This window comes from Tursiops truncatus, chromosome 2, assembly GCF_011762595.2.
Source record: "Tursiops truncatus isolate mTurTru1 chromosome 2, mTurTru1.mat.Y, whole genome shotgun sequence".
Taxonomy (NCBI): Eukaryota; Metazoa; Chordata; class Mammalia; order Artiodactyla; family Delphinidae; genus Tursiops; species Tursiops truncatus.
In genome coordinates this window covers 160,751,517-160,777,519 of record NC_047035.1, presented here as the reverse complement: position 1 = coordinate 160,777,519, position 26,003 = coordinate 160,751,517, and the positions used below count along the sequence as shown (strand labels likewise).

Here is a 26,003-nt window from a genome sequence, read left to right as displayed (position 1 = left end):
CTAACACCTATCCTTCTCAAACTCTTCCAAAATATAGCAGAGGGAGGAACTCTCCCAAAACTCATTCTACAAGGCCACCATCACCCTGATACCAAAACAAGACAAAGATGTCACAAAAAAAGAAAACTACAGGCTAATATCTCTGATGAACATAGATGCAAAATCCTCAACAAAATATTAGTAAACAGAATCCAAGAGCACATTAAAAGGATCATACACCATGATCAAGTGGGGTTTATCCCAGGAAGGCAAGGATTCTTCAATATACTCAAACCAATCAATGTGATATACCAAATTAACAAACTGAAGGATAAAAGCCATATGATCACCTCAATACATGCAGAAAAAGCTTTTGACAAAATGCAACACAGATTTATGATAAAAACTCTCCAGAAAGTAGGCATAGAGGGAACCTACCTCAACATAATAAAGGCTATATATGACAAACCCACAGCTAACATCATTCTGAACAGTGAAAAACTGAAACCATTTCCTCTAATATCAGGAATAAAACAAGGTTGCCCACCCTCACCACCACTATTCAACATAGTTTTGGAAGTTTTAGCCACAGCACTCAGAGAAGAAAAAGAAATAAGAGGAATCCAAGTTAGAAAAGAAGGAAAACTGTCATTGTTTGCAGATGACATGATACTATACGTAGAGAATCCTAAGGATGCTACCAGAAAACTACTAGAGCTAATCAATGAATCTGGTAGAGTAGCAGGATACAAAATAAATGCACAGAAATCTCTTGCATTCATATACACTAATGATGAAAAATCTGAAAGAGAAATTAATAAATGCTCCCATTTACTACTGCAACAAAAAGAATAAAATACCTAGGAATAAACCTACCTAAGGAGACAAAAGGCCAGTATGCAGAAAACTACAAGACACTGATGAAAGAAATTAAAGATATACAAACAGATGAGAGATATTCCATGTTCTTGGATTGGAAGAATCAACATTGTGAAAATGACTATACTACCCAAAGTAATCTACAGAATCAATGCAATCCCTATCAAACTAACAATGGCATTTTTCACAGAACTAGAACAAAAGACTGCACAATTTGTATGGAAACACAAAAGACCCCGAAGAGCCAAAACAATCTTGAGAAAGAGAAACGGAGCTGGAGGAATCAGTCTCCTGGACTTCAGACTATACTATAAAGCTACAGTAATCAACACAGTATGGTACTGGCACAAAAACAGAAATATAGATCAACGGAACAGGATAGAAAGCCCAGAGAGAAACCCACTCACCTATGGTCACCTTATCTTTGATAAAGGAGGCAAGAATATACAATGGAGAAGAGACAGCCTCTTCAATAAGTGGTGCTGGGAGAACTGGACAGCTACATGTAAAAGAATGAAACCAGAATGCTTCCTAACACCATACACAACAATAAACTCAAAATGGATTAAAGACCTAAATTAAGGTCAGGCACTATAAAAATATTAGAGGAAAAAATAGAACACTCTATGACATAAATCACAGCAAGATCCTTTTTGAGCCACCTCCTAGAGAAATGGAAATAAAACCAAAAATAAACAAATGGGACCTAATGAAACTTAAAACCTTTTGCACAGCAAAGGAAACCATGAACAAGACGAAAAGACAACCCTGAGAATGGGAGAAAATATTTGCAAACGAAGCAACTGACAAAGGATTAATCTTCAAAATATATAAGCAGCTCATTCAGCTCAATATCAAAAACACACACAACCCAGTCCAAAAATAGGCAGAAGACCTAAATAGACATTTCTCCAAAGAGGATATACAGATTGCCAACAAACACATGAAAAGATGCTAAACATCACTAATCATTAGAGAAATGCAAATCAAATCTGCAATGAGGTATCACCTCACACCAGTCAGAATCACCATCATCAAAAAATCTACAAACAATAAATGCTGGAGAGGGTGTGGAGAAAAGGGAACCCTCTTGCACTGTTGGTGGAAATGTAAATTGATACAGCCACTATGGAGAACAGTATGAAGGCCCCTTAAAAATCTAAAAATTCAACTACCATATGATCCAGCAATTCCACTACTGGGCATATACCCTGAGAAAACCATAATTCAAAAAGAGTCATGTACAACAATGTTCATTGCAGCACTAATTACAATAGCCAAGACATGGAAGCAACCTAAGTGTCCATTGACAGATGAATGGATAAAGAAGCGTGGCACGTATATACAATAGAGTATTACTCAGCCATAAAAACAAACAAAATTGAGTTATTTGTAGTGAGGTGGATGGACCTAGAGTCTGTCATACAGAGCAAAGGAAGTCAGAAATTGAAAAGCAAATGCTGTATGCTAACACATATATATGGAATCTAAAAGAAAAGAATGGTTCTGATGAACCTTGGGGCAGGAAAGGAATAAAGACACAGATATAGAGAATGGACTTGAGGACACGGGGAGGGGGAAGGGTAAACTGGGACGAAGTAAGAGAGTAGCATTGACATATATACACTACCAAAAAATAGCTAGCTAGTGGGAAGCAGCTGCATGGCACAGGGAGATCAGCTCAGTGCTTTGTGACCACTTAGAGGGGTGGGATAAGGGGTGTGAGAGGGAGACGCAAGAGGGAGGGGATATGGGGATATACGTATGCATATAGCTAATTCACTTTGTTATACAGCAGAAACTAACACAACACTGTTAAGCAATTATACTCCAATAAAGATATTTTTTTAAAAAAGATACATGCACCTCAATGTTCTCAGCAGCATTATTTACAATTGCCAAGACATGAAAACAACCTAAGTGTCCATCAACAGATGAATGAAGTTGTGGTGCATATACAGTATGTTTGTAGTTTGTGTGTGTGTGTGTGTGTATGTGTGTGTGTGTGTGTATACACACACACACACACACAAATTGAATATTACTCAGCCATAAAAAAGAACGAAATTTTGCCATTTGCAGCAACATGTATGGACTTTGAGGCCTTTACGCTAAGTGAAATAAGTCACACAGAGGAAGACAAATACTGTAGCATATCACTTATCTGTGGAATCTAAAAAACACAGCAAACTAGTGAAGATAACAAAAAAGAAACTGACTCACAGATATAGAGAATGAACTAATGGCTACCAGTGGGGAGAGGGAAGGGGGGAGGGGCAATATAGGGATGGGGGAATGGGAGGTACTAACTGTTAGGTGTAAGATAGTCTTAAGGATGTATTGTACAACATGGGGAATATAGCCAATATTTGTGATAAATATAAATAGAAAGTAACCTTTTAAAATTGTATAAAAATTAAAAATGTTAAACCTTTAAAAATTATATAAACAAAGAATTTATTTTAAATAAGTAAATAAACAAAACTATGTGTAAAAAAAGAATAAGAGAATGTTTTTCATAATTGACTAAAAATTTCAGTAGTAAACTAAAATTCAAAAGGAAACATGCACATTAAAAATACCCATAGACACAATAATCTAAAGATGGTAATAAAATTAAAAATTTTAAAATAATGTCATCTCAAAACCTTCTTCTCTTACTAAAATGGTTTTCTTGAAGAATATTAATGGCTCAGATACCAGCAGTATGAATAGCGGCTTCTAAAATGTATGTATATGATTAACTGAAAACAGGTGATGAGAAAAATTTGAAGTTTGCTTTTTCTTTTAAACTGAAAACTAAACACAGAGAATATTCTCTTTATAATGGAACTTAAAGTGGTCTTTTGAGCACGAAAGGTGTTTTCACTTCTAAAATGGTGCTCCAGAAGTCTGCTCTGTATATGTATTGTCATGGATAGATATAGTATGAGCTTTAGAAGCAGAGAAGCCAAGGTGGAATTTTATCCTTCCTATTTACTAGATTTGTGATTTCAGTTGTTAATCTCTCTGAACTTCAATTTCCTCATATGTAAAGTGACAACAGCACCAACCTCAGATAAAATACAATGATATATGACAGCATCCAGTGCACTCTCACAATATGTAAGTCCAAAAATGGTAGATATGATTATTAGTTTTCAAATATGGGCAGTAAGAGAGGCCATCTCTTTCCTAAATCCTCAAGTTAAAAAGACTGAGTATTTGGAGAAAATCACACTGGTGGATGGGGTGTTGGTGCTGAGGAAGAAGGGATGATTTGTAAGACATCTTAGAAGCCAAGCTCATGTAATTGCCTAGGGAAGTAGTGAATTGAGGCAGGAAAAAATGTAGACATAGGTAGAATCACTCAGGGAGAGGCAGAATGAGTCTAGAAGAGAGTTCCTGATCCCTTGACCTCTACTCAATAATCTTGTCGAGTACTGAAGTCATAGCAACCCTTTTAAAATCACTGAGAATCTGGCCATTCTGTGGCTCTCCTAGGCCTCCTGTTTGCTACCATAATAATTTCCTGCTTCACATTTTCTTCTTTACTCAGTTCCCAACCATACTCTTCTCAACTCCCAACTAGTAAGTCCTTCGCTGTGTTTCACAGGACAACATTCACACCAGATTCTTACACTATCACTTTGTACAGTAATTTTAATTTCAATTATCCCTCTCTTATATATCTCCTTGATGAAGTAGACTTCCCATTACTTCATGCTAAATCCAATCTAGTCCAAGGGGGGGAATCTAGTAAGGATTAAAACAATGTCAGGTGAACAATAAAGCAAATATAACAACCGTATGTTAACGGTCCACATCACAGTCACTTATAGTTTCCTATTTTCTTTCTAGCCACACCATCTTCCATGCTTGGTGGTTACCCAGAAATTTGAGAACATAAATCCAGACACTATCATAATAATTACTGACTGAATATCAACTACATTCTAGGCCTGAAAATAGGGCCTGGGAATAAAAGGAACTATAAGTCATGCCCCTCTCCCCTACTGGTTTGCAGTCTGGCAGGTCGTAGCATTATTTCCATTTAACGTTTTCCAACTTGATTCTTCATCTCTCTAACAAAATCTTGATTATCCTACTTCTGTCTTACCTAGTCCATCTTGTAAGTCTGATAACAATGCATTACATGTTACCAGAGCACTAACACTCTTCTTATGAATATAAGCACAGTAATGATTATTATTAATTTCATTGATTGATTAATGAAATTTCACAATTCAAACATAATTATGGATGTCCCTTAGAGACTCTGATGAGCCTGACTTAACATATATTTATTTCTAAATATAACTCAAAGAAAATAAATTTAGGTTCTTGAAAATTCTTTAAAAAATTAATACAGGTAACTGTACAGTCTTCCCCTGTCTTTTTGAAATATTTACAATAGCCTATTGACGCCTCTTCCCTTAAGGACTCTAGAGATGGAAGATCCAAATTAGGACTTATGAACCCAGTGACAACAAAAATGTTTTCTTTTTCATTATCAGAGTTTTGCTACTACTCAGTGGTATCTATTCATCATTATTCCTACAGTTTCTGAAACAAAATTTCCACAATTATCACCACCACATCTCCCCATCTTCTACCATCTGTCTCCATAGATTCCAACTTCTTTCTGTTACCCTAGATGAAGTGTCCAGGCTCTTGGCCAAGGCCGTTCTCCACTTGTGCACTAGATTCCATCTTCTCTTGTTTATTCAATAGCATCTCTCCAGAAACACACCCCCGCCTTCTATAATCACACATTGTCCCTCTTCTACTGTATTTTCTCTATAAGCCTTTATAAACTTGTCGTTAAGCTCTCTTGACCCCATTTCATATAACAGCTATCCTCATTTCTCAATCTTCCTTTAAAAAGTCTTAGAATGAGGTTGTCAAAAGTTATCCTTTCCTCCAATTTTCTATTGAGCTCCCTCCAATCAGGCTTTTTACCCATCTTATCAAGGTCCACAATTACCTCATACTGTTATATCCGAAGTCAATTCTCAGTTCTCATTTTCTATCAGCAATATTTGACAGTTAACCATGTTTTCCACCTTCTTAAAACATTGTATACTTGGCTTCCAAGACAGTAAATACTCCAAGTTTTCCTCCTTCTTCTCTGGTTGCTCCTTCTCTATCTTCTCAACTGGTTTTTCCTTTTACTCTGACTTCTAGATCTTTAGCTCTTTTATCTTCACTAGTTTAAGAAACTCTTCTAGCTCAGGCTTTAAATGCCATCTATATGTCGATGTCTTACCAGCTGTAATCTATCCTGAACCTCTCCTTTGAACTCCAGACTCATATACCTAACTCTCTATTAGACAGCTTCACCTGGATATCTAATTGGCATCTGAAACATGTTCTAGATTTCCTGGGTCAGAAATGGCAACACCACTCTTCTAGTTTCTACAGGCAAAGACGTTGGAGTCCTCTTTAACTCCACTCTTCCTTCCTTCCCCCATATACAATTAACAAATCCTTTTACTTCTACCTACTTTCAAAATACATCCAGAATCTGCCTACTGCCTCCACTGCTTCACCCTGATTCAATTTACCATGATTTCTTCCCTCAGTTTTTAGAATATTCTAACTGGTCCCCCTGCTTCCAGCCTTGCTCCTGATGGCCATCAGATGGCGGTTTGCCTGGCACTTTCAGCTAGACCTTGGTGTTGCTAGAATCTGGAAATGACAGGAGGGCTACATTGCTCTTCTGCTGAACAAAAAGATTTTCACATACCACGAACCAAAGACGTTCTGTAGATTGAGAAAAAAGAAGATAAAAAGAGGACCACTCTGTAACATGTCTGAGTACAGGAAGAGTACTGTGCAAATTCAAACATTGCTCAAATATCCTACTCACCTGGCTGACATGAGTGACTGCTGCATCCTCACCAATTACCATGTTTGTTCTATTTCTCTCACCTCCCAAATAAAATTTATTTAGGTATGCAATCACAGAATTATCCTGTTTCTTGAAAACACCCAATCCAGAGGGAATTCTTGCTCCCTTGAACCCTCCCACAAATTACACAACACAAGCCTAAACCCAGTAATAAGTTCCTCCTAACACTCTTGCTGAGATGCCCCACAGGTCTCCGTGGTAAGCCATTTTCCTTGTTCAGCAAGTATCAGTAAACACAACTTTGTTAGGCGTTTTACTGGTGTTCTTTGATTGATGGGCAATAATACCCTCCTGTCTGTTCTCAATATAGAAAGCATAGTGATTCTGTTAAGTCAGATCCCATAAGTCCTCTCTTCAAAGTGCCACAATGGTTCCCTCTCACTCATTTAAAGCCAGTGTCCTTACACTGACCTGTAAGGTCTTAGCTGAATGGCACTCAAACTTAGTTGTATGTTAAAAATCACATGGGGAGCTTTAAAATTATTAATGCCTGGGTTCCACCTATAGTGCTTGCAATGTAACTGGCCATGGCAATTACAGCTTTAGAAGCTCTCCAGGTACTTCTCAAATGTCGCCAAGGTTGAGAACCACAGCTCTAGATGGTTTGCTTATCTCTCCGACCTCATGTCCTATTACTTTTTTCTTATAATCACTCTCCTCCAGCCACATAGATCATTTGCTATTGCTCAGACTCACAAGGTTCCCTCCTATCTCAATCCCTTAGTTATTTCTTTCTGCCTGAAAAACTTTTCCCTGAGATATTTTCCAGGCTTATTTCCCTTACCTTCTTAAGTCTGCTTTAAATCACCTTGTCTTTGAGAGCTACTGTGGAAACCCTATTTAAAATTGCCAGGTCCCTCCCTCTATCATTACTTTATTGCCTTCACACTGCTTTATTTTTTTTTTTATAACATATATCCCCTTCCAAAATACTATGCACTTTACTCATTTGTCATAGTGTCAGTGTCTACCTTACTAGGAAGTTAGCTCCAAGAGGAGAGGGATGTCTGTCAGTTTTACTTACTGTGGGATCCGTATGCCTGGAACATAGTAGGCACTCAAAACGCACTTGTTAAAAGCATTAGTGACCTTCCTTTTTCCAAAACTACATTTTTTCTCATTTCTTATTTTCCCCCCAATTCTTGATCTTATTACAGAGTTAGACTACTTAGTTGGTACCCCAATACAAGCCTACTTATCAGCCCATCACTCCTAATTTATTTTCACTAGGTTTCTCTTTTGGCATAGTTCCCTAATTGTGTGTTTCTCTTTAAGTTCTACTTGACCTTTTATTTTTCTTAATTATATTTGTATTTAATTGCCTCTCGAAGGAGAAGCAATTAAATATCATACTTCATCTGAAATGGAAAACTTCAAGTGGCGTCACCATTTCCAGAGTTTTAGTTTAAAATACTGGCTCTTAGTCCACTCTCTCTCCCTGGTAAACTTCATCCAATATCAAAGTTTCAATAACTATTATGTGAATAAAAAGAATCCAATAATTATTTCTCCAACTCACTCCCCTCTTGTTAGTGTCAGAACTGTCCAAACTACAGACAATAATGATCTCCTCCCTCAACCCTACTTCCCCCTCTCACTCTATATTCTGTGACTCCAGATAGAAACTGGTAAGAATTACTTAAAATACCCCTTTTCCCTTTCTTCCAAAATTCAATGAAGTGTTTTTTTTTTTTTTTTTTTTTTTGCGGTACGCGGGCCTCTCACTGTTGTGGCCTCTCCCGTCGCGGAGCACAGGCTCCGGACGCGCAGGCCCAGTGGCCATGGCTCACGGGCCCAGCCGCTCCGTGGCATGTGGGATCTTCCCGGACCGGGGCACGAACCCGTGTCCCCTGCATCGGCAGGTGGACTCTCAACCACCGCGCCACCAGGGAAGCCCCAATCAAGTGTTTCTTTATTCTACCTCATAAATTTTTATTATGACATATCTCTACATGTCAGTTCAGTCTATGATAATCTCTCATATTTACTCTTAAATTCTTCCAGCTGAAACCATTACTTCCATACTCTCCCCTTCAATTCATGCTACATACTACCCCCAGAGTATAAAAATTTAAAGGCCTTAAAAATTCAAACTTGATCTTGCAACTGCTTAAAAATCCTTACATTGTTTCCCTATTATTTAGTATAATGCCCCAAATCTTTAACATTAGGCTAATTCCCAAGAATCTCTGTGCTTCTCCTGCCCTTATGCTCAAGCTACCTTTATTACTTCAGTTTCTTTAATAAATCAAAACTACTTTCCTCCTCACACATTTTAATGCCTTGTCACAGCCTAGTTTTTCTGTTTGGAATCTACTATTCACTTTCACCCAGCTATTCAAATTCTTTCTATTACTTCCCTTTAAAAGTTAATGCAACGCACATAAATATAGTTGAGCTTGACAAAGGAGAAGATAATACAATGAAGAAAAACAGTCTTTTCAACAAAGGATGCTGGAACAACTGGACATCCATGTGCAAAAATAATAAATCTAGACACAGACCTTACACCCTTCACAAAAATTAACTTAAAATGGATCACAGTCCTAAATATAAAATGTGAAACTATAAAACTCCTAGAAGATAACATAGGAGAAAACCTAAATGACCTTGGGTATGGTGATGACGTTTTAAGATACAACACCAAAGCATAATCCATGAAAGAAATGATAAGTAGGACTTCGCTAAAATTAAATTTTTTTACTCTGCAAAAGACAATGTCAACATACAGTATTTGTCTTTCTCTGTCTGACTTATAAGTCACAGGGATGTAATGTACAGCACAGGGAATATATAACTTTGGTGCATAATCTATACAAATATAGAATCACTATGTTGTACACCTGAAACTAATGTAATACCATAAGTCAACTATAGTTCAATTAAAAATTAAAAAGACAATGTCAAGAAAAGAATGAGAAGACAAACCACAGACTGGGAGAAAATATTTATAAAAGACACATCTGGTAAAGGACTCCTACCCCAAATAAACAATAAAATCTTAATACTCAACAATAAGAAAATAAACTACCTGATTAAAAAACAGTCCAAAGACTTGAAGACACCTCACCAAAGAAGATATACAGATGGCAAATAAGCATATGAAAATATGCTTCACATTTGTACATCATCAAGGAAATGCAAATTAAAACAATGATATACCACTGCAACCTATTAGAATGATCAAAATCGGGAACACTGACAACCAAATGCTGGCAAGGATGTGGAGCAACAGGAACTCTCGTTCATTGCTGCTGGGAATGCGAAATGGTGCAGCCACTTTGGAAGACAGTGTGGCAGTTTCTTACAAAACTAAACATAATCTTACATATAATCCAGCAATCATGTCCCTTGGTATTTACCCAAAAGGAACTGAAAACTTACGTCCACACAAAAACCTGCATATAGATGTTTACAGCAGCTTTTCTCACATGGAGTACTGGACAATGGAATATTATTCAGCACTAAAAAGTAATGCACCTAAAAGCCATGAAAAGACATGCAGAAACTAACACAACATTGTAAAGCAATTATACTCCAATAAAAATTAATTTAAAAAAAGACATGGAGAAACCTTAAATGCATATTACTAAGTGAAAGAAGCCAATCTGAAATGTCTATACAGTGTATGATTCCAACTACATGACATTATAGAAAAGTCAATAAATACTATGGGGACAATGAAAAGATGAGTGGATGCCAGCAGTTGGGAGCAGGTAAGGGATGAAGAGGCAGAGCACAAAGGATTTTTAGGGCAGTGAAAATACTCTGTATGACACCTCAATGATGGATATGTGTGTTTATACATTTGTCCAAACTCATAGAATACACAACACCAAGAGCGAACCATGAGGTACACTATGGACTTTGCATGATTATGATGCATCAATGTAGGTTCCCCAATTGTAAGAAATTTCCCACTCTGGTGGGTGATGCTGTTACTAGCAGGAGCTATACATGTGTCGGCGCAGGGGTCATATAGAGAATCTCTGTACCTTCCCCTCAATTTTGCTGTTAACCTAAAATTGCTCTAAGGATTATCTTTATTTTAAAAAAAGGTTAATGTACTAAAAAAAAACCCCGATATCTTCACACTAGGGCCAAAGAGTCAATCTATAACTTTCATAGGCCACTCTATAACTTTTACATACTTCTCATTAGAATTGGAATTACAGCTATATTAGTGTAATGTAGTTCTCCCCACTAGATTGTAATCTCTAGGAAGGCAGGAACTACATTATGTCTTGCTCACTCTGTAAACAGCTGTAGAGTCAGTATAGTGCTTGATAGTTATTGAATGAATGAACTAACCCCGAGGACAGCAAGTGTTATACAACACCTGCTTCCTATTATTACCTTCTCTCTCCAGACACTCTCCCAAAGCACCCACTCCTCTACCCCAGTGATACAACACTAACGTCCCAGGTGAAAACTTTTCTAGCTAACTTTCCTCTCTTTACTTTTAGCAACAATTTGATTCTGCCGTTGCAAACTGTGCTTCTAGCCAACTTCCCCTGTGCCTTATGGAATGTCCAGCTGAAGCTGGGATTGACATATATACACTAATATGTATAATATAGATAACTATGAGAAACTGCTGTATAAAAAAATAATAAAATTCAAAAATAAGCAAAAAAAAGAAAAATGTTTATTCCCAAACTTTTCATTAAACCTTCCCCTCAAGCTCCTCTTCCCAGAATCTCATCCATGCCTATCATAGTCCATCCTTACTGTCTATGGAGCAAAACCAGCTTTTTCTAGTAGTTACATTTTTATGCCTATTTTCATCTAAATTTAAACTACTCACAGCAGAGCAAATATACTAACATCTTTTCATCCTCTGCACACATTTCTTTCAGCAGGTGTTAAGTAGTTGTTAATTATTATCATTATTATTATTAACTAGATTTGACTGGCGATAGATTATCATGGCTTCTTTTATGCACACATGTTTAGATTCTCTCACTAGATTGTTTTTCCCTAAAGTAAAACCTCCTTTCTGCGTCTACCATACAAAACTAACAAAGTGTGAGAAATGCTCAAACACTCTTAAAATACAAAGTCAATGGAAATACTAGCCTATTTTAAAGCCTTTCTTGTAAATGCCCATGGGGGTGAAGAGGTTTACATTCTTTGAGAACTTTACAAATTGAATTGCCCTGGAAGACTCAGTAGGCAAAATGAAAATCAACCTGAGGTCCATTTTCCACTCCTATCTCTATCTCTATTGAACTAACTGTGTGACCGTGACCGCAGGAAGAGCCGTGACATTCATTCTCTGTGTGCCTTGCTTTTCTTATCTATAAATTAGCTAAGACATATAAATGCATTTCCAACAATGCCAGGTACAAAATAAGTGCTTTATAAGTGTGTGACAGTATTTATATTGAATATCATTATCATACAATCTTTCAGTCTGTTTTTAAATCTAACCCCAAAGATAGGGGTTTATATAAACCCTGGAAGGAAACGTAAATCTCACTATCCACAGTGGTAAAGTTCTACAAGGCAAGGAGACAGGATTGCTAAGAAAACCTGGTGTTGAACAGGAGAGGATCATTAAGTCTCATACTTGTCATCACAAACATCACTAACCTGAAAACAGAAACGAAAGGGACAAGAGTAGCAGGTGTGAAAGAAAAGAGAAGGACTGAAGTAGTTTGGGTATACAAGCAAAACAGAAATGCCACTTATACTTCTAGTTTATAATTTTCAAAATGAAGAAGAACAATGATCTTGCTGACAAATAAAATCCAAATGAGCTCAAAGTAATAACACACACAAAACCTTTCCACAGATACTGTTAATAATGTAATTTATTGAAATTTAATCTTAAATGATCATAGAAAAAGACTTTCTTATTAAATACATAGATTTTTATTCTCAATAGAGTTTTCAACTGAGAGAATTTATTATCTACTTTATTGACTATTTTATTATTTTCCCTCTACCGTCCTGATTTCTCAAACAACATAATTATCTACAGCAAAGACTGATCAAAATATCATGGATTATTTACCAGATTTTACTTGTCTACAAAAATCATTTCTATTTTTTTTTCCCCTCAGTGATCAATGGCTCCACAAATGGGAATGAATGGACTTTTTCTCCACTTCTCAGTTTTATGTCACAGAAATGATGAGCCTTCACCAGAACAAACTTCCCATTCCAGTCTTACAATTACCCCTGTCTAGGGAGTTTTTTATTTTTTTGGACTGGCAAACAGTATCTAAATTGTTGAGGACAATATGAAGAAGAGAAAGAGAATCCAGTTCACTAAGAAAAAATAGCAAGATAGCCTTCTTTCTACAAGAATGGGCACACTGATGTGCATTTAATGAAAAAGCAAAATGCTAAATAATTAGCAAATTTAGGTTTATTTTGAGACATTTTTTTCCCCTGGAAGTTAGGCCTATGGAAAACAGCATAAGATAGAAAACAGAAAATAGCAGCTTATTTTCCTATCTTTTATTAAAATAAAAAGCAATTTATGGTTATACAGAGAGGTGCATTTCAGGAAGCCTTTAATTCTATAATTAAGTTTAAATATGTTCAATCTCACCAAAAAATACCTTCTCAAAAACATTTTTTTTTAGAAAATAGGCAGTAAAAACATAGCCCTAATTAGATCTCTCTCTCTCACACGCACACACAGACACAAACGCACACACATTCTCAACAAATACAGAGCAGAAGAAACATAGCTATAAAAAAATTCAAGCTTTCTCCCGATGCACTTATGTGATGAAAGAAATTTGTAAGACGCAATGAATATAACAATTACTATTGGAAGGTAATGAATTAGTAAAAAATACATGGAGATGGAGTCCAAAGCATCAGCACATAAAATCACTTCGCCTCTACCTTACTGTCAGCTGTGGAAATGCCAGTGTTTAATACATACATTTGTATATTGAGCAGACACAGTAGTTTTGGAAAAATATACAAACAGTATTTAAGTTTGAAAAAGCAAATGAGAAACATGATAAATCACTCCTTCTTCCTATACTGCTCAACCTGCCTTTGCTTAGACTTCACTGAATACAAATACTAAGTATTGATGTATGTGGTTTTTCCTGTGAGCAGAGAGAAAAGTAGAAAATGAGAAATTGTGTAGATCTATTTTTAGGAAAAAAGCATATGCATTTCAGACTAACCAATTTTTAGACCGAAATAAATTACGATGCTCAGAAAATGATGTTTGGGAATATTAAAATAACTTTACAACACAGAGTTGTTTTAAAATTTTTTGTCTTTCTCATCTATATGATAAACTATTTCTTTTACCAAAATTGGTTAAAACTTACACTTGGTATCTTAGTCTGAAGATATTTCAGAGGCAGAGAAAACCTAAATCATAGTAAGTTTAACAACTCTTTTGAGGTAAGGCATAATCAGTCTTATTGTAACGAAAGAGAACTCAAATTGGGTTAGAGATAGTTGTGAAAATGAGAAAATGAGAATAAATTGCATTAAAATACTAATATTTGAAACTCTAGAGGAGCAAGGTTCCTTTTAAGGAGGATTTATGTTTATGAGTAGAAATCCTGAGACCCGTATTGTCTTTTTCTCCTTACAGAAAACCCCTGTTTCTTCCAAGCAATTAAGTTTTCTATGGGGAAATTGACAAGTGGGTTAGTTCGATGCTAGACTCTCAGCCTAAAATCACTGTGCTTACTTCTCTCCTTTTTTGCTGTAAAGAAGACAAAAGACTCCTGCTTTTACTCCTCTAAATTCTTTACTGTGGCTTTACCTCATCCCAACTCACTGCTGGAATCTTTAATGTATGAATTCACAAAAATGGGATGAAGAATTAGCATTTCTATGAATAAACAGATTCCCAGCATAAGATTCTAGAGATCTGGAGTTCATTTGTTATTTTTTTTTTTTAACTCAGTTCACCACGATCATGGGTCCGTTGCCAAACAGTGATCTCCATCTTCTTTTTGTGTCTATAAAACAATATTTTAAGTCCCTGAAACACACTATAGGAAATGAAGGCAATTTAGTACATTTCAGATTTATGAAATGTAATGTGATAAACAAAGTAATTACTAAAGGGAAAAGATTAAGGTTTTGTTTTTTTTTAAAAGGACATTAATCCTTTCAAACTTCCAGACAGAATTACTAAATTACCATTTGACATTCTAGGGGCCTAAGAGCATGATTTCTCCTCCAAAAGTGAAATCTTTCACTGGCTTCAAATTCCCTATTGCTCAAACTGATCAAGGAAGCAACTTTTCATTTCGGGCAAGTATCATTTTCAATTTAATGATGACCTTGAAAGGACAGAAAGGTTGCATAATGTGTGGTTAAGAATGTGTTCTGGGGGCAGATTAACCAGATGTAAGATGGGGTTCCACCAATTATGAACTACACAACATTAGGCACGTGTGCCAGCTCTAAAGGTACTGTGTCTCAGCTCCAAATCTACCCTCTCTGCCCTGATTTGAGATCTGGAGCTGGACGGTGCAAACATTTCTCTTTTGAATAGCTCATACAATGTTTGGCTTCGTTAGTAAAGAGCACAGGATGCCACAAAGCACAGCAGAGGAAGGAGCTTCTCTTTTTGGTTCCAGTGTATGTTTTCTTGCTGTTCTTGGACCATGACTGCCAGCAACATAAAGCAACCCAGTTACAGTCACCCTTCAGTGAGTTTTGCAGGCATCCTGGTGGATAATTTCTTCCTTGGACACTAAATTGTTAACCAAGTCTAGCCCACATCATCCCAGCAAACTTCTCCACCTTCCAGAGGGCTCCAGTCACACCCTCTCCAGTAAAGTTTAATTCTCAGTGTTGGGATGTGGAGGCCACCCCTCCTCCAGATGTATCCTTTCCTTAATTCTCTGTCGCAATCCTAGAGGCAGTAGCTGCTCCCTACGTTTGTTAATCCTTTTCTTCTCTACTGTTCTTTTAGTTCTTTTTGCAGTTAACCATGTCTCAAAAGGTAATAATTCTTCATATTACATTTTCTCTGTTCAAATTACTAGGGCGGTTTCTGTCTCCTGAATGAACACTAACTGATATGAAAGTCTGTAAAATGAGGATAATATGAGGGTTGAATTATTCGATTTGTTTTGATGATTAAAAGAATTTATATGGATAAAGTTCTTAAACCATGTACATTTGGTAACAGTCTTAATGTATATCAGGGACAGGCTTACAACTGTAAATCCCAGGCAGATATTTCCATAGATAACTCTTCTGATATAGTAAGAAAAACAGAAAATATTTTAAGAAATTCCTACTTGGGTTCTAATACAAGATGGTGACATAGGAAGATCCTGAACTTACGTCCTTCCACAGACACAGTGAATCTACAGCTACATATGGAGCAATTTTCTCTTGAAAAAACAAAGAAAACAAAACTAAAGCCTAGGTGAGAGACTCTTACACATTGTGCAAATGAGAAAAAATCCACTAAAAAGCCGGTAGGAGAGGCTGAGACACAGTGTTGCCCTAAACCTGACACCAAGCACAGCGATTCACTATCAGGAGGAAACTCAAAACACAGAGCTTCTCCCCAGGGAGTGAAAGACTGGAACCGTGACATCAGGTACCCCAACTTTTAAGACCTGCACCTGAGAAAAAGCCCCCCAAACATCCAACTTTGAAAAACAATGGGGCTCACATCCAGGAGACACACAGATTATAGTGAACTGAGAAATGGCTCCTAAAGGGCTCACAGTCTCGGGCTCACTGTCTCAGACTCACCCTATGGACCAGTGCAGAAGCAGCTTATGGAGAGGTGCCTACCTTTATGTGAAAGAGGCTTATATGCTTATCTAAAAAGTGTCAGCCTAAAGGGCACACGTTTACTTTAACACACATCCAGGGCCTGCTGGGGAACTCCCCAGGAATGGAGGCTGGCAGATGCCATCTTTGCATAGCTGTCTCCATCCAACTCCATCTAACTACATCCAGCTGTACCTCTTGGAAATGGCTTGCACCCTCCCCAGTTCTGTGCCTGATGCCCAGGGAACACCTCTAAGTCACCTGTCACTGGCTTATGTCACCAGCAGGGCTTATGCTAGGGGGATCCACAAGACTGTAACCAACAGAGAAAAAGTTCTTAATTATCTACCACCCCCAGGAGACAACAGAAATACCCAGTCTTTCTATGAAAAAAACATATTAGCTTATCTTCATAGCTGTGGCCTGAAGGGCAGGCTTCTGATCACACAAACATGTAAGAGACCTCAGAGGGTGGGCAATATCCTCATGTCCTCCCTCTGTCTGATTCCAGAATGCCAGTATCTCCCAGGGAGGAACTGCACAGTGTCTGGTGTCCTGGTTTCTGTGGCTGCCGTCCAGAGGACAGCCCTGGATTGCCGAGCTCTGGTGGTCAGTAGGGTTTTTATTCCCAGGTCCTGTTAGACTGTAAGCAATGGAGAGACAGAGCTTGGCAGTCTACCACCCCCAGGGCCCTGTGCAAACCAAAATACACCCCCAATATTTCTGTGAAAGAGGCCTATTTGCTTGTCCCAGACCTTTGGTCTGAGGGGCAGGCTTCTGGTTTGGCACACTTCTAAGGGCCTACCAATGTGCATTCCAGGGATGGAGGTCAGTGGACACCATCTTTGCAATCTCCTTCTGCCTCGCTCCAGGTCACATGGTGTCTCCCTACAAGAAACTCATCTGGCATCCTGATTTTTTCAACTGCCTCAGAGAGGACACCCCTAGATGGTCTGGCTATGGGGGCCAGGAGGACTTAGGCATGCAATCTCACAGGAATGTATACATTTGCATACTTTACAAGTTGCTGCCTGGAGGTCTGGCTGCCTGAGAGTCCAGCTTCCAATCAGCCTGAATCTAGGCGCTGACGGAGAGCTTCTGCTTTGGGACATTGACAGGACTTAGCACACTCTCAACTACTGGGAGCCACTAAAAGCAAAATAGGCTACTTGGACAATCACAAATGTTTTAGAGATAACCCAAGAGCTAGGTTAGTTCTACACGAGGCTACTTCTTCAAGACTGGGAGAGGTAGCTGTTTTATCCAATGCATAGAAGCCAACATAGAGAGACAAGAAAAATGAAGAAATGGATGAATATGTTCCAAGAGAAAGAGCAAGATAAAACCTCAGAAAAAGTCCTTAATGAAATGGAGTTAAGCGACTCATCTCTTAAAGAGTTCCATGTAATGGTCATAAAGATGTTCACCAAACTCAGGAGGAAAATGGATAAACATAGTGAGAACTTCCACATAGAGGCAGAAAATATAAGAAAGTACCAAACAGAAGTCCCATAGCTGAAGAATGCAATAATTAAACTGAAAATACACACGCAGAGTTCAAGAGCAATAGAAAGGATCAGTGAAATCAAAGACAATGCAGTGGAACTCTCCCAATCAAAGCAGAAAAAAGAATTTTTAAAAAGTGAAGTTAGTTTATAGGACTTATGGGACAACATCAAGCAGGCTGACATGTGCATTATAGAGGTCCCAGAAGGAGAAGAGAGAGAAAAGGGGGCCGAAAACTCACCTGAAGAATAAGCCGAAAACTACCCTAATTTGGGAAGGAAATGTCCAGATTCAGGAATCCCAAAGAGTCCCAAAGAAGATGAACCCAAAGAGACCCACACCAAGACTATTATAAATTTAAATGTCAAAAGTTAAAGACATGGAGAGAATTTTAAAGCAGCAAGAGAAAAATAACTTGTTAAATACAAGGGAACCCCCACAAGGAAATAAGCATATATTTCAGCAGAAATTTTGCAAGCCAGAAGGGAGTGACACAATATATTCAAAGGGCTGAAAGAAACTTCCAATTAATACTCTACTTGGCAAAGTTATCCTTCAGAATTGAAAAAGAGATAAACAGTTTTCTAGCAAGAGCTAAAGAAGTTCATCACCACTAAACTGTCATTACAAGAAATGTTAAAGGGACTTCTTTAAGCTGAAAAGAAAGGATGCTAATTAGTAACAGGAAAACAAATGAAAGTATAAATCTCACTGGTAAAGATAAACACACAGTAAAATTGGTATAGTCTACTCTTGTAAAGATGGTGGTTTAATCACTATTAAAGATAGTATAAAAGTTGCAAGAAAGAAGTAGTAAAAAAAACTGTAACAACAATAATTAGTTAAGAGACACATAAGATAAAAAGATGTAAAATGTGACATCAAAAACAAGAAACATGGGGGTTAAGAAGAGTGAAAATATAGAGCTTTAGAATGCATTCAAATTTAAGTTGTTATCATCTTAAAATAGACTTAATAAATGTAAGTTGTTACATGTAAACCTCATGGCAACCACAAAGCAGAAACCTATAGTAGATACACAAAAGATAAAGAAAAAGGAACTAAGCATACCACTATAGAAAATCATCAAATCAAAAAGGAAAAGAGCAAGAGAAAATAAAAGGAATGGAGGAGCTACAAAACGGCCAGGAAACGATTAACTTAATGGCAACAAGCACCTACCTATCAGTAATTACTTTACATGTAAATAGACTAAATTCTCCAATCAAAAGGCACAGAGTAGCTGAATGGATAAAAAAGAAGACCCATCTACAATGCTACCCATGAGAGACTCACTTCAGATATACAAACTGAAAGAGTTAAGCTTTGGAGACAAGTGATATCAGACACAATAGACCTTAAAACAAAGACTGTAATAAGAGACAAAAGAAGGGCATGACATAATGATAAAAGGGTCAAACCAACAGGTGGCTATAATGTTTGTAAATATTTATGCATCCAATATAGTTCCTCCTACATATATAAAAATATATTAACAGACCTAAAAGGAGAAATAGACAGCAATACAATAATTGTAGAGGACTTTAGTACCCCCATTTTTATCAATGGATAGATAATCCACACAGAAAATCAAAAAGGAAATATTTGGACATGTTGGACCAGATGGACTTAACAGATATATAGATATATATGAAACATTCCATCCAAAAGCAATAGAACACACACTCTTCTCAAGTGCACATGCAACATTCTCCAGGACAGATTATATGTTAGGCCACAAGACAAGTCTTAATAAATGTAAGAAGAGTAAAATCATATCAAGCATCTTTTCTAACCACAATGGTATGAAACTAGAAATCAATTACAAGAAAAAACTGGAAAAAACCACAACTATGTGGAGGTTAAAAATATGCTACTAAACAACCAATGGTCAAAGAATACATCAAAAGAGAAATCCAAAAATTTCTTAAGACAAATACATATGGAACTACAGCATACCAAACTTCTGGGATGAGACAAAAGTTCTAAGAGGGAAATTCATAGGGATAAATGCCTATCTCAAGAAACAAGAAAAACCTCAAATGACCTAACTTTACAATTCAAGGAACTAGAAAAAGAACATAGCCCAAAGCTAGTGAAAGGAAGGAAATAACAAAGATCAGAGTTGAAATAAATGATATAGAGATTAAGAGGCAATAGAAAAGATCGATGAAACTGAGAGCTATTTCTTTGAAAACATAAACAAAATTGACAAATTGTTAGCTAGACTAACAAAGAAAAAGGGAGGACTCAAATAAATAAAATCAGAAATAAAAGAGGGGACATTACAACTGATAACACAGAAATACAAAGACTCATAAGAGACTACTAGAACAATTATACACCGATAAATTGGAAAACCTAGAATAGATAAATTCCTAGAAACACACAACCTGACAAGACTGAATTATGAAGAAATAGAAAATATAAATAGACAACTATGAGTAAGGAGAGTGAAACAATAATCAAAAACCTCCCAACAAACAAAAGTCCAGGACCAGAAGACCTCACTGATGAATTCTACCAAAAAAATTTTTTCTACCAAACATTTGAAGAAGAAATAATACCAATCCTTAAACTCTTCAAAAAATGGAAGAAAACTTCCAAACACATTTTCAAGGCCAACCTTACTCTGATACCAAAACCAGAAGAGGATGCCACAAGATGAAAAATTACAGGCTAATATTCCTGATGAACAGAGATGTTCATCAAACACCTCAATAAAATATTAGCAAATCAAATTCAAGAGCACCTTAAAAGAATCATACACTATGATCAAGAGTGGTTCATTTCAGGGATGCAAGGATAATTCAACATTAGTGAATGTGATACATCATATTAACAAAATGAAGGATAAAAATCATATTATATCAATAGATGCACAAAAAGCACTTGACAAAATTCAACATCCTTTTATGACAAAAACGTTCAACAAAGTGGGTATTAAGAGAATGTATCTCAACATAATAAAAGCCACATATGACAAGCCCACAACCAACATCACAATCAATGATGAAAAGCTGAAAGTTTTTCCTCTAAGATCAAGCACAGGATGAGGATGCCCACTCTCATCATTTTTATTTAACATAGTATTGGAAGTCCTAGCCACAACATTTAGGCAAGAAAAATAAAATTAAAATAAAATAAAAGAGCATCAAAATCAGAAACAAAGAAGTAAAACTATCACTATTTGCAGATGACATGATTTTATATATAGAAAACCCTAAAGATTCTCAATAAAACTGATAGAACCAATCAATGAATTAGTAAAGTTGCAGGATACAAAAGCAATATACAAAAATCTATTGCCTTTCTATACATCAATAATGAAGTATGAGAGATAAATTAAGAAATGAATACCACTTATAATTGCATCAAAAAAACACAAAACATCTAGAAATCAATTTAACCAAGGAGGTGAAAAACCTGGGCACTAAAAACTACAAGACATTGATGAAAGAAATGGAAGAAGACACAAATAAATGGAACAATATTCCATGCTCATGGATTGTAAGAATATTGTTATAATGCCCATACTACCCCAGGCAATGTACAGATTTAATGCAATCCCTGTCAAAATTCCAGGGGTATTTTTCACAAAAAATAGAACTATCCTAAAATTTTTATGGAACCGCAAAAGACCCCAAATATCCAAAGCAAACTTGAGAAAGAAGAACAAACATGGAGGCATCTTGCACCCTGATTTCAAACTATATTACAAAGCTATAGTAATTAAAACAGTATGTCATTGGCATAAAAACAAACATAGATGAATGGAACAGACTGGAGAGCCCAGAAGTAAACCCACCCATATATGATCAATTAATTTTCAATATAGGAGGCAAGAATATACAACGGGGAAAGGATAGTCTCTTCAATAAATGGTGTTGGGAATACTGCACAGCCACATGCAAATAAAATGAAAGTGGGCCACTATCTTACACCATACACAAAAATTAAATTAACTTGAAAAGGATTAACGACTTGAACATAAGACCTGAAACCATAAAAATTCTACAAGAAAACATAGGTAAGAAGCTCCTTGACATCAGTCTTGGCAATGATTTTTGGATTTCACAGCAAAAGCTGAGTCAACCAAAGCAAAAATAAGTGGGATTACATCAAACAGTTTCATCCGTTTCTGGCCCAGACTTCCTAAAACACTTGAAATTTCCGAGGTGTTACATGTGACAAAGTTGTCTTTTGTTATGCTAATGGGGTGACTTTGGACAGTATCTAAAGATGGAGGCTGGTTGTCAATGGAGCCAACTATATGATTAGAGCGTTGGAACTTTCAGTCCTACCCCTGACTTCTGGGGAGAGGAGATGGCCTGGAGGTTGAATCAATGGCCAATGATTGAATCAATCATACCTGTGAAATGAAGACTCCATGAAAACCCAAAGGACAGAGCCTGGAGAGTTTCTGTGTTGGTGAACGGGGTGCTGGGAGAGTGGCACCTGGAGAGGACAAGGAAGCTCCTCGTCCTTTCCCCATACTTTGCCCTATGTTTCTCTTCCAGCTAACTGTTTCTGAGCTATATTCTTTTACAATAAATGGGTGATCTAGTAAGTAAAATGTTTCTCTGAGTTCTGTGAGCTGCCCTAGCAAATTAATCAAACCCAAGGCAGGAGTCTTGGGAACCTCTGACTTATAGCCAGTCAATCAGAAGAACAGTAACAACCTGGGCTTTAGACCATCATCCGAAGTAAGTGGAAGAAGAGGGGAGGCAGCCTTGTAGGACTGAACCTTTACCTGTAGAACTTGATGGCATCTCTAGGTAGATAGTGTCAGAACTGAGTTAAATTGTAGGACACCCAACTGATGTCCTGAGCACTATCTGGCGTGGGGAAGACCCCTCCCTACACCAGAATTGAATCCTTTGGCCACAAAAGATGGGAATTTATCTGAAGAAAACAAAAACACTAACTCGAAAGGATATATGCACCCCCATGTTCACTGCAGCATTATTTACAATAACCAAGAAAAAGTATACATATACATATACACAATGGAATAATATTCAGCCATAAAACAGAAGAGAATCTTTCAATTCGTGACAGCACAGATGGACCTTGAGGGTATTATGCTAAGTGAAATAAGTCTGACAGAGGAAGACAAATACCACATGATTTCACTTACATGTGGAATCTAAAAAACAAACAAACAAAATAAATAAATAAATAAAAAATAAAACAGAGGTCCTAGTTCAGAGGACAGATTGGTGATTGCCAGAGGCAGGGAATTAGGGCATAGGGGGCAAAATGGGTGAAGGGGGTCAAAAGGTACAAAGGTGTATTCTAGTTATAAAATAAGCAAGTTAAGTCATGAGGATATAATTTATAGCATGGCAACTATAATTAATAATATTGTATTGCATATTTGAAAGTTAAGAGAGTAAATTTTAAAAGTTCTTATAAGAAAACAATTTGTAACTATGTATGGTGATGGGTGCTAACCAGACTTATTTTCATGGTTATTTTGCATTATATACAAATATCAGATCATTATGTTGTATGTCTGAAACCAATATAATGTTATACATCAATTATACCTCAATAAAAATATTTTTAAAATTTAATAACCAATAAAAAACATTCTTAATTAAACAACACTCACTTAAGTAGCATGTACTTTACGTTCAGAGAGTAATTATGCACACACAAATCTTAGTCCAGTCAGTCAGGACTTTCACTCACCACAACTGGCTTCATCTGCTCCATCTGGGCAGTCAGATGTAAAATCAGAGAGCTTGCTGGATGAAATACAGCCTGCATCGTCACGTGGCCCAAATCCAGCTTCAAAATTAAGAGATCGAGAGAATAAAACATCTTTTTTCCTCCAACATAAATGGGATGCATAATTGTTTCATGAACATTAGTTTTTAAATATGCTAAAAATGGCAAGCACAGGAGGATCTCAATAAACCTCTGGCCATTAATATAACATAAGTCCCTATCAGTGGGACGTGATAAGTCCCCTTCCACTCCTGTCCCTAAACTCCTGGCTGGCAATAATACTAAATTCAGTGAAGGAGATCCTATAATTGCCTACTGGATAAATTTACGAAAACGGTGAGAAAGTTTCTTTTCCTTTGTGTAAAATCATTGGTCTTTCAGGAATAATTCATGTAAGTTTGGCCTAATGAGAATTATGCTCTAACCAACTGAGCTGGTGTTCAGATTGAAGCACACATAAATGAGTTTTGAGTTAATTTATGAAAAGAATTCTCTGTATGTGAGATCGAGTATTCTCAGAGCCTTCTGCTAAGGTTAATTTTAGTGATAATTTAAAACATTTAACCACACTTCTGCTTCCAAATACATTCTCCTCAATGTCAACTCTAATGCCTTCCTACTACTCCAATTCTGGTGATGCAGTATATGATTAGAAGAATAAAAATGTTTAATTAATTAACAGAAAGAAGTAATTCTGGTTAACCCTCCAAAACTCATTAATCATTAAATCTGCTGCTTTACATTCTTTAATGTCCATCAAAACAACTCACACACACAGAGCTTAGAAAGGTTTATTATAAATTCAGGACACATATTCTGAGTAATGTAAATGCATGTTAACACAATACAGAGTTAGGACATAGAATATACAGCCTTACCAATGAAAGATATCTTTAATAAAGGACTTTTAAAAATTCTTTAACCCGGATCTCAATCCAGAACTGATTCTCCTATATCATCCTTGATTAGTGAGTGCATTTAGCTCCTGTTAAGAATGCAGTTTTTCCTCTCACTAAATATGTTGTTTAAGGAAACATAACTTCAGAATGTATGACATGCCTGATGTCCACATGCAGTTATTTTTCATGGATGGAGAGTAAGAAAAATGAAGTGTTTCAGTTTTCAGGCAACATTTTTAATATTTATTTCTATTTGTTAACTGAGACCTGACTGTAGGGGTGGTCAGAAAGAAACATCAGTTAGTGTTAAAATAACAAAGTAACTGCAGGCACAATGTATACCATTTCAATGCACTCTCAGAACCTAAACTACGGTTAGATTTTCAAAAATGCCTATTCTACTATTTGGGATCCATTTTTATGACAATATACCTGTCTCTTAACTGAAATCCTCTACAAAATATTTAGTCAAAGAATTAGCCGAACTCCATCTGTTTCTTGAAAATATTATGTTTTGAATTTAAACACAGAATTTTAGGGTCAAGTTTGAAATTTTTCATTGGCCTTAAGTCAGTTTTTCAACCATGATAATGTTTTTGAACTCCTGAGTGATTGTGAAACATGAAGTTAATTACATATTCACTTGAAGTGTCAAACAAAATTAAAATACAATTGAATTTTTATAGCAGTGTTTTAAAACATGCAAAATATTTTAAATTCATAACTTTTATAATTAAAAAAAAATCTGTATGTGACAATTTTAGCCACAAATGTAGAATGTTATTAGAAGGGAGCCTAAGGCCTAGACTGTGATATAACATATTCCTTTAAAAAGGTAAAAATATATTTTAAAAGGTAAAAAAATATGTTTTAGTTTTCAGGGACATGTGATATAATCCACATCTTGGTATTAGGCATTAGTGAACTATATTATTGAAGGATTCTAATATATTTTATATTTTGATATCAAGGAAAACTAATTATTTTAATGTTCAAAACTGCAGCAACCACAAGAAAAAAACTTACCTTTGCTTTGAACGCTAGTACTTGGAAGTGTCTTATATGAAATTTCACATTCCTGGGATACACTGATGTCATCTAGAGCAACGGTAGCATGTGATGACAAAACAGTAGCTTCTAAAATTAACTATAATTACAGAAAGACAAATTATTAAAAATATACTATAAAAGTCTTGAAATAACTTTCTAGGCCCAAAATGGAGCCATTCCTGCCCTGGATGCCATGACGGCAAACCAAAACTTAGGTAACTTTCATGCCCCTTTAATGCTCCCCTTGACCAGAAACAGAGTATATTCAGCAGTCAGTCCCCCAACTTCAAGCCAACTCTGGGCTCTATATTTCCTTGTTCCTTCTC

General features: G+C 36.4%; 1 protein-coding gene across 1 annotated transcript in view; it reads right to left on the bottom strand.

The window, feature by feature from the left end:
• The window catches only part of MALRD1 (MAM and LDL receptor class A domain containing 1), a 661,524-nt gene that overhangs the window by 446,762 nt on the left and 188,759 nt on the right, over positions 1–26,003 (bottom strand). The window contains exon 15 of the mRNA XM_019933374.2: positions 25,654–25,774. Within this exon, the coding sequence (XP_019788933.2) occupies positions 25,654–25,774 (121 nt within the window). The remainder of the gene's footprint in view (positions 1–25,653; positions 25,775–26,003) is intronic.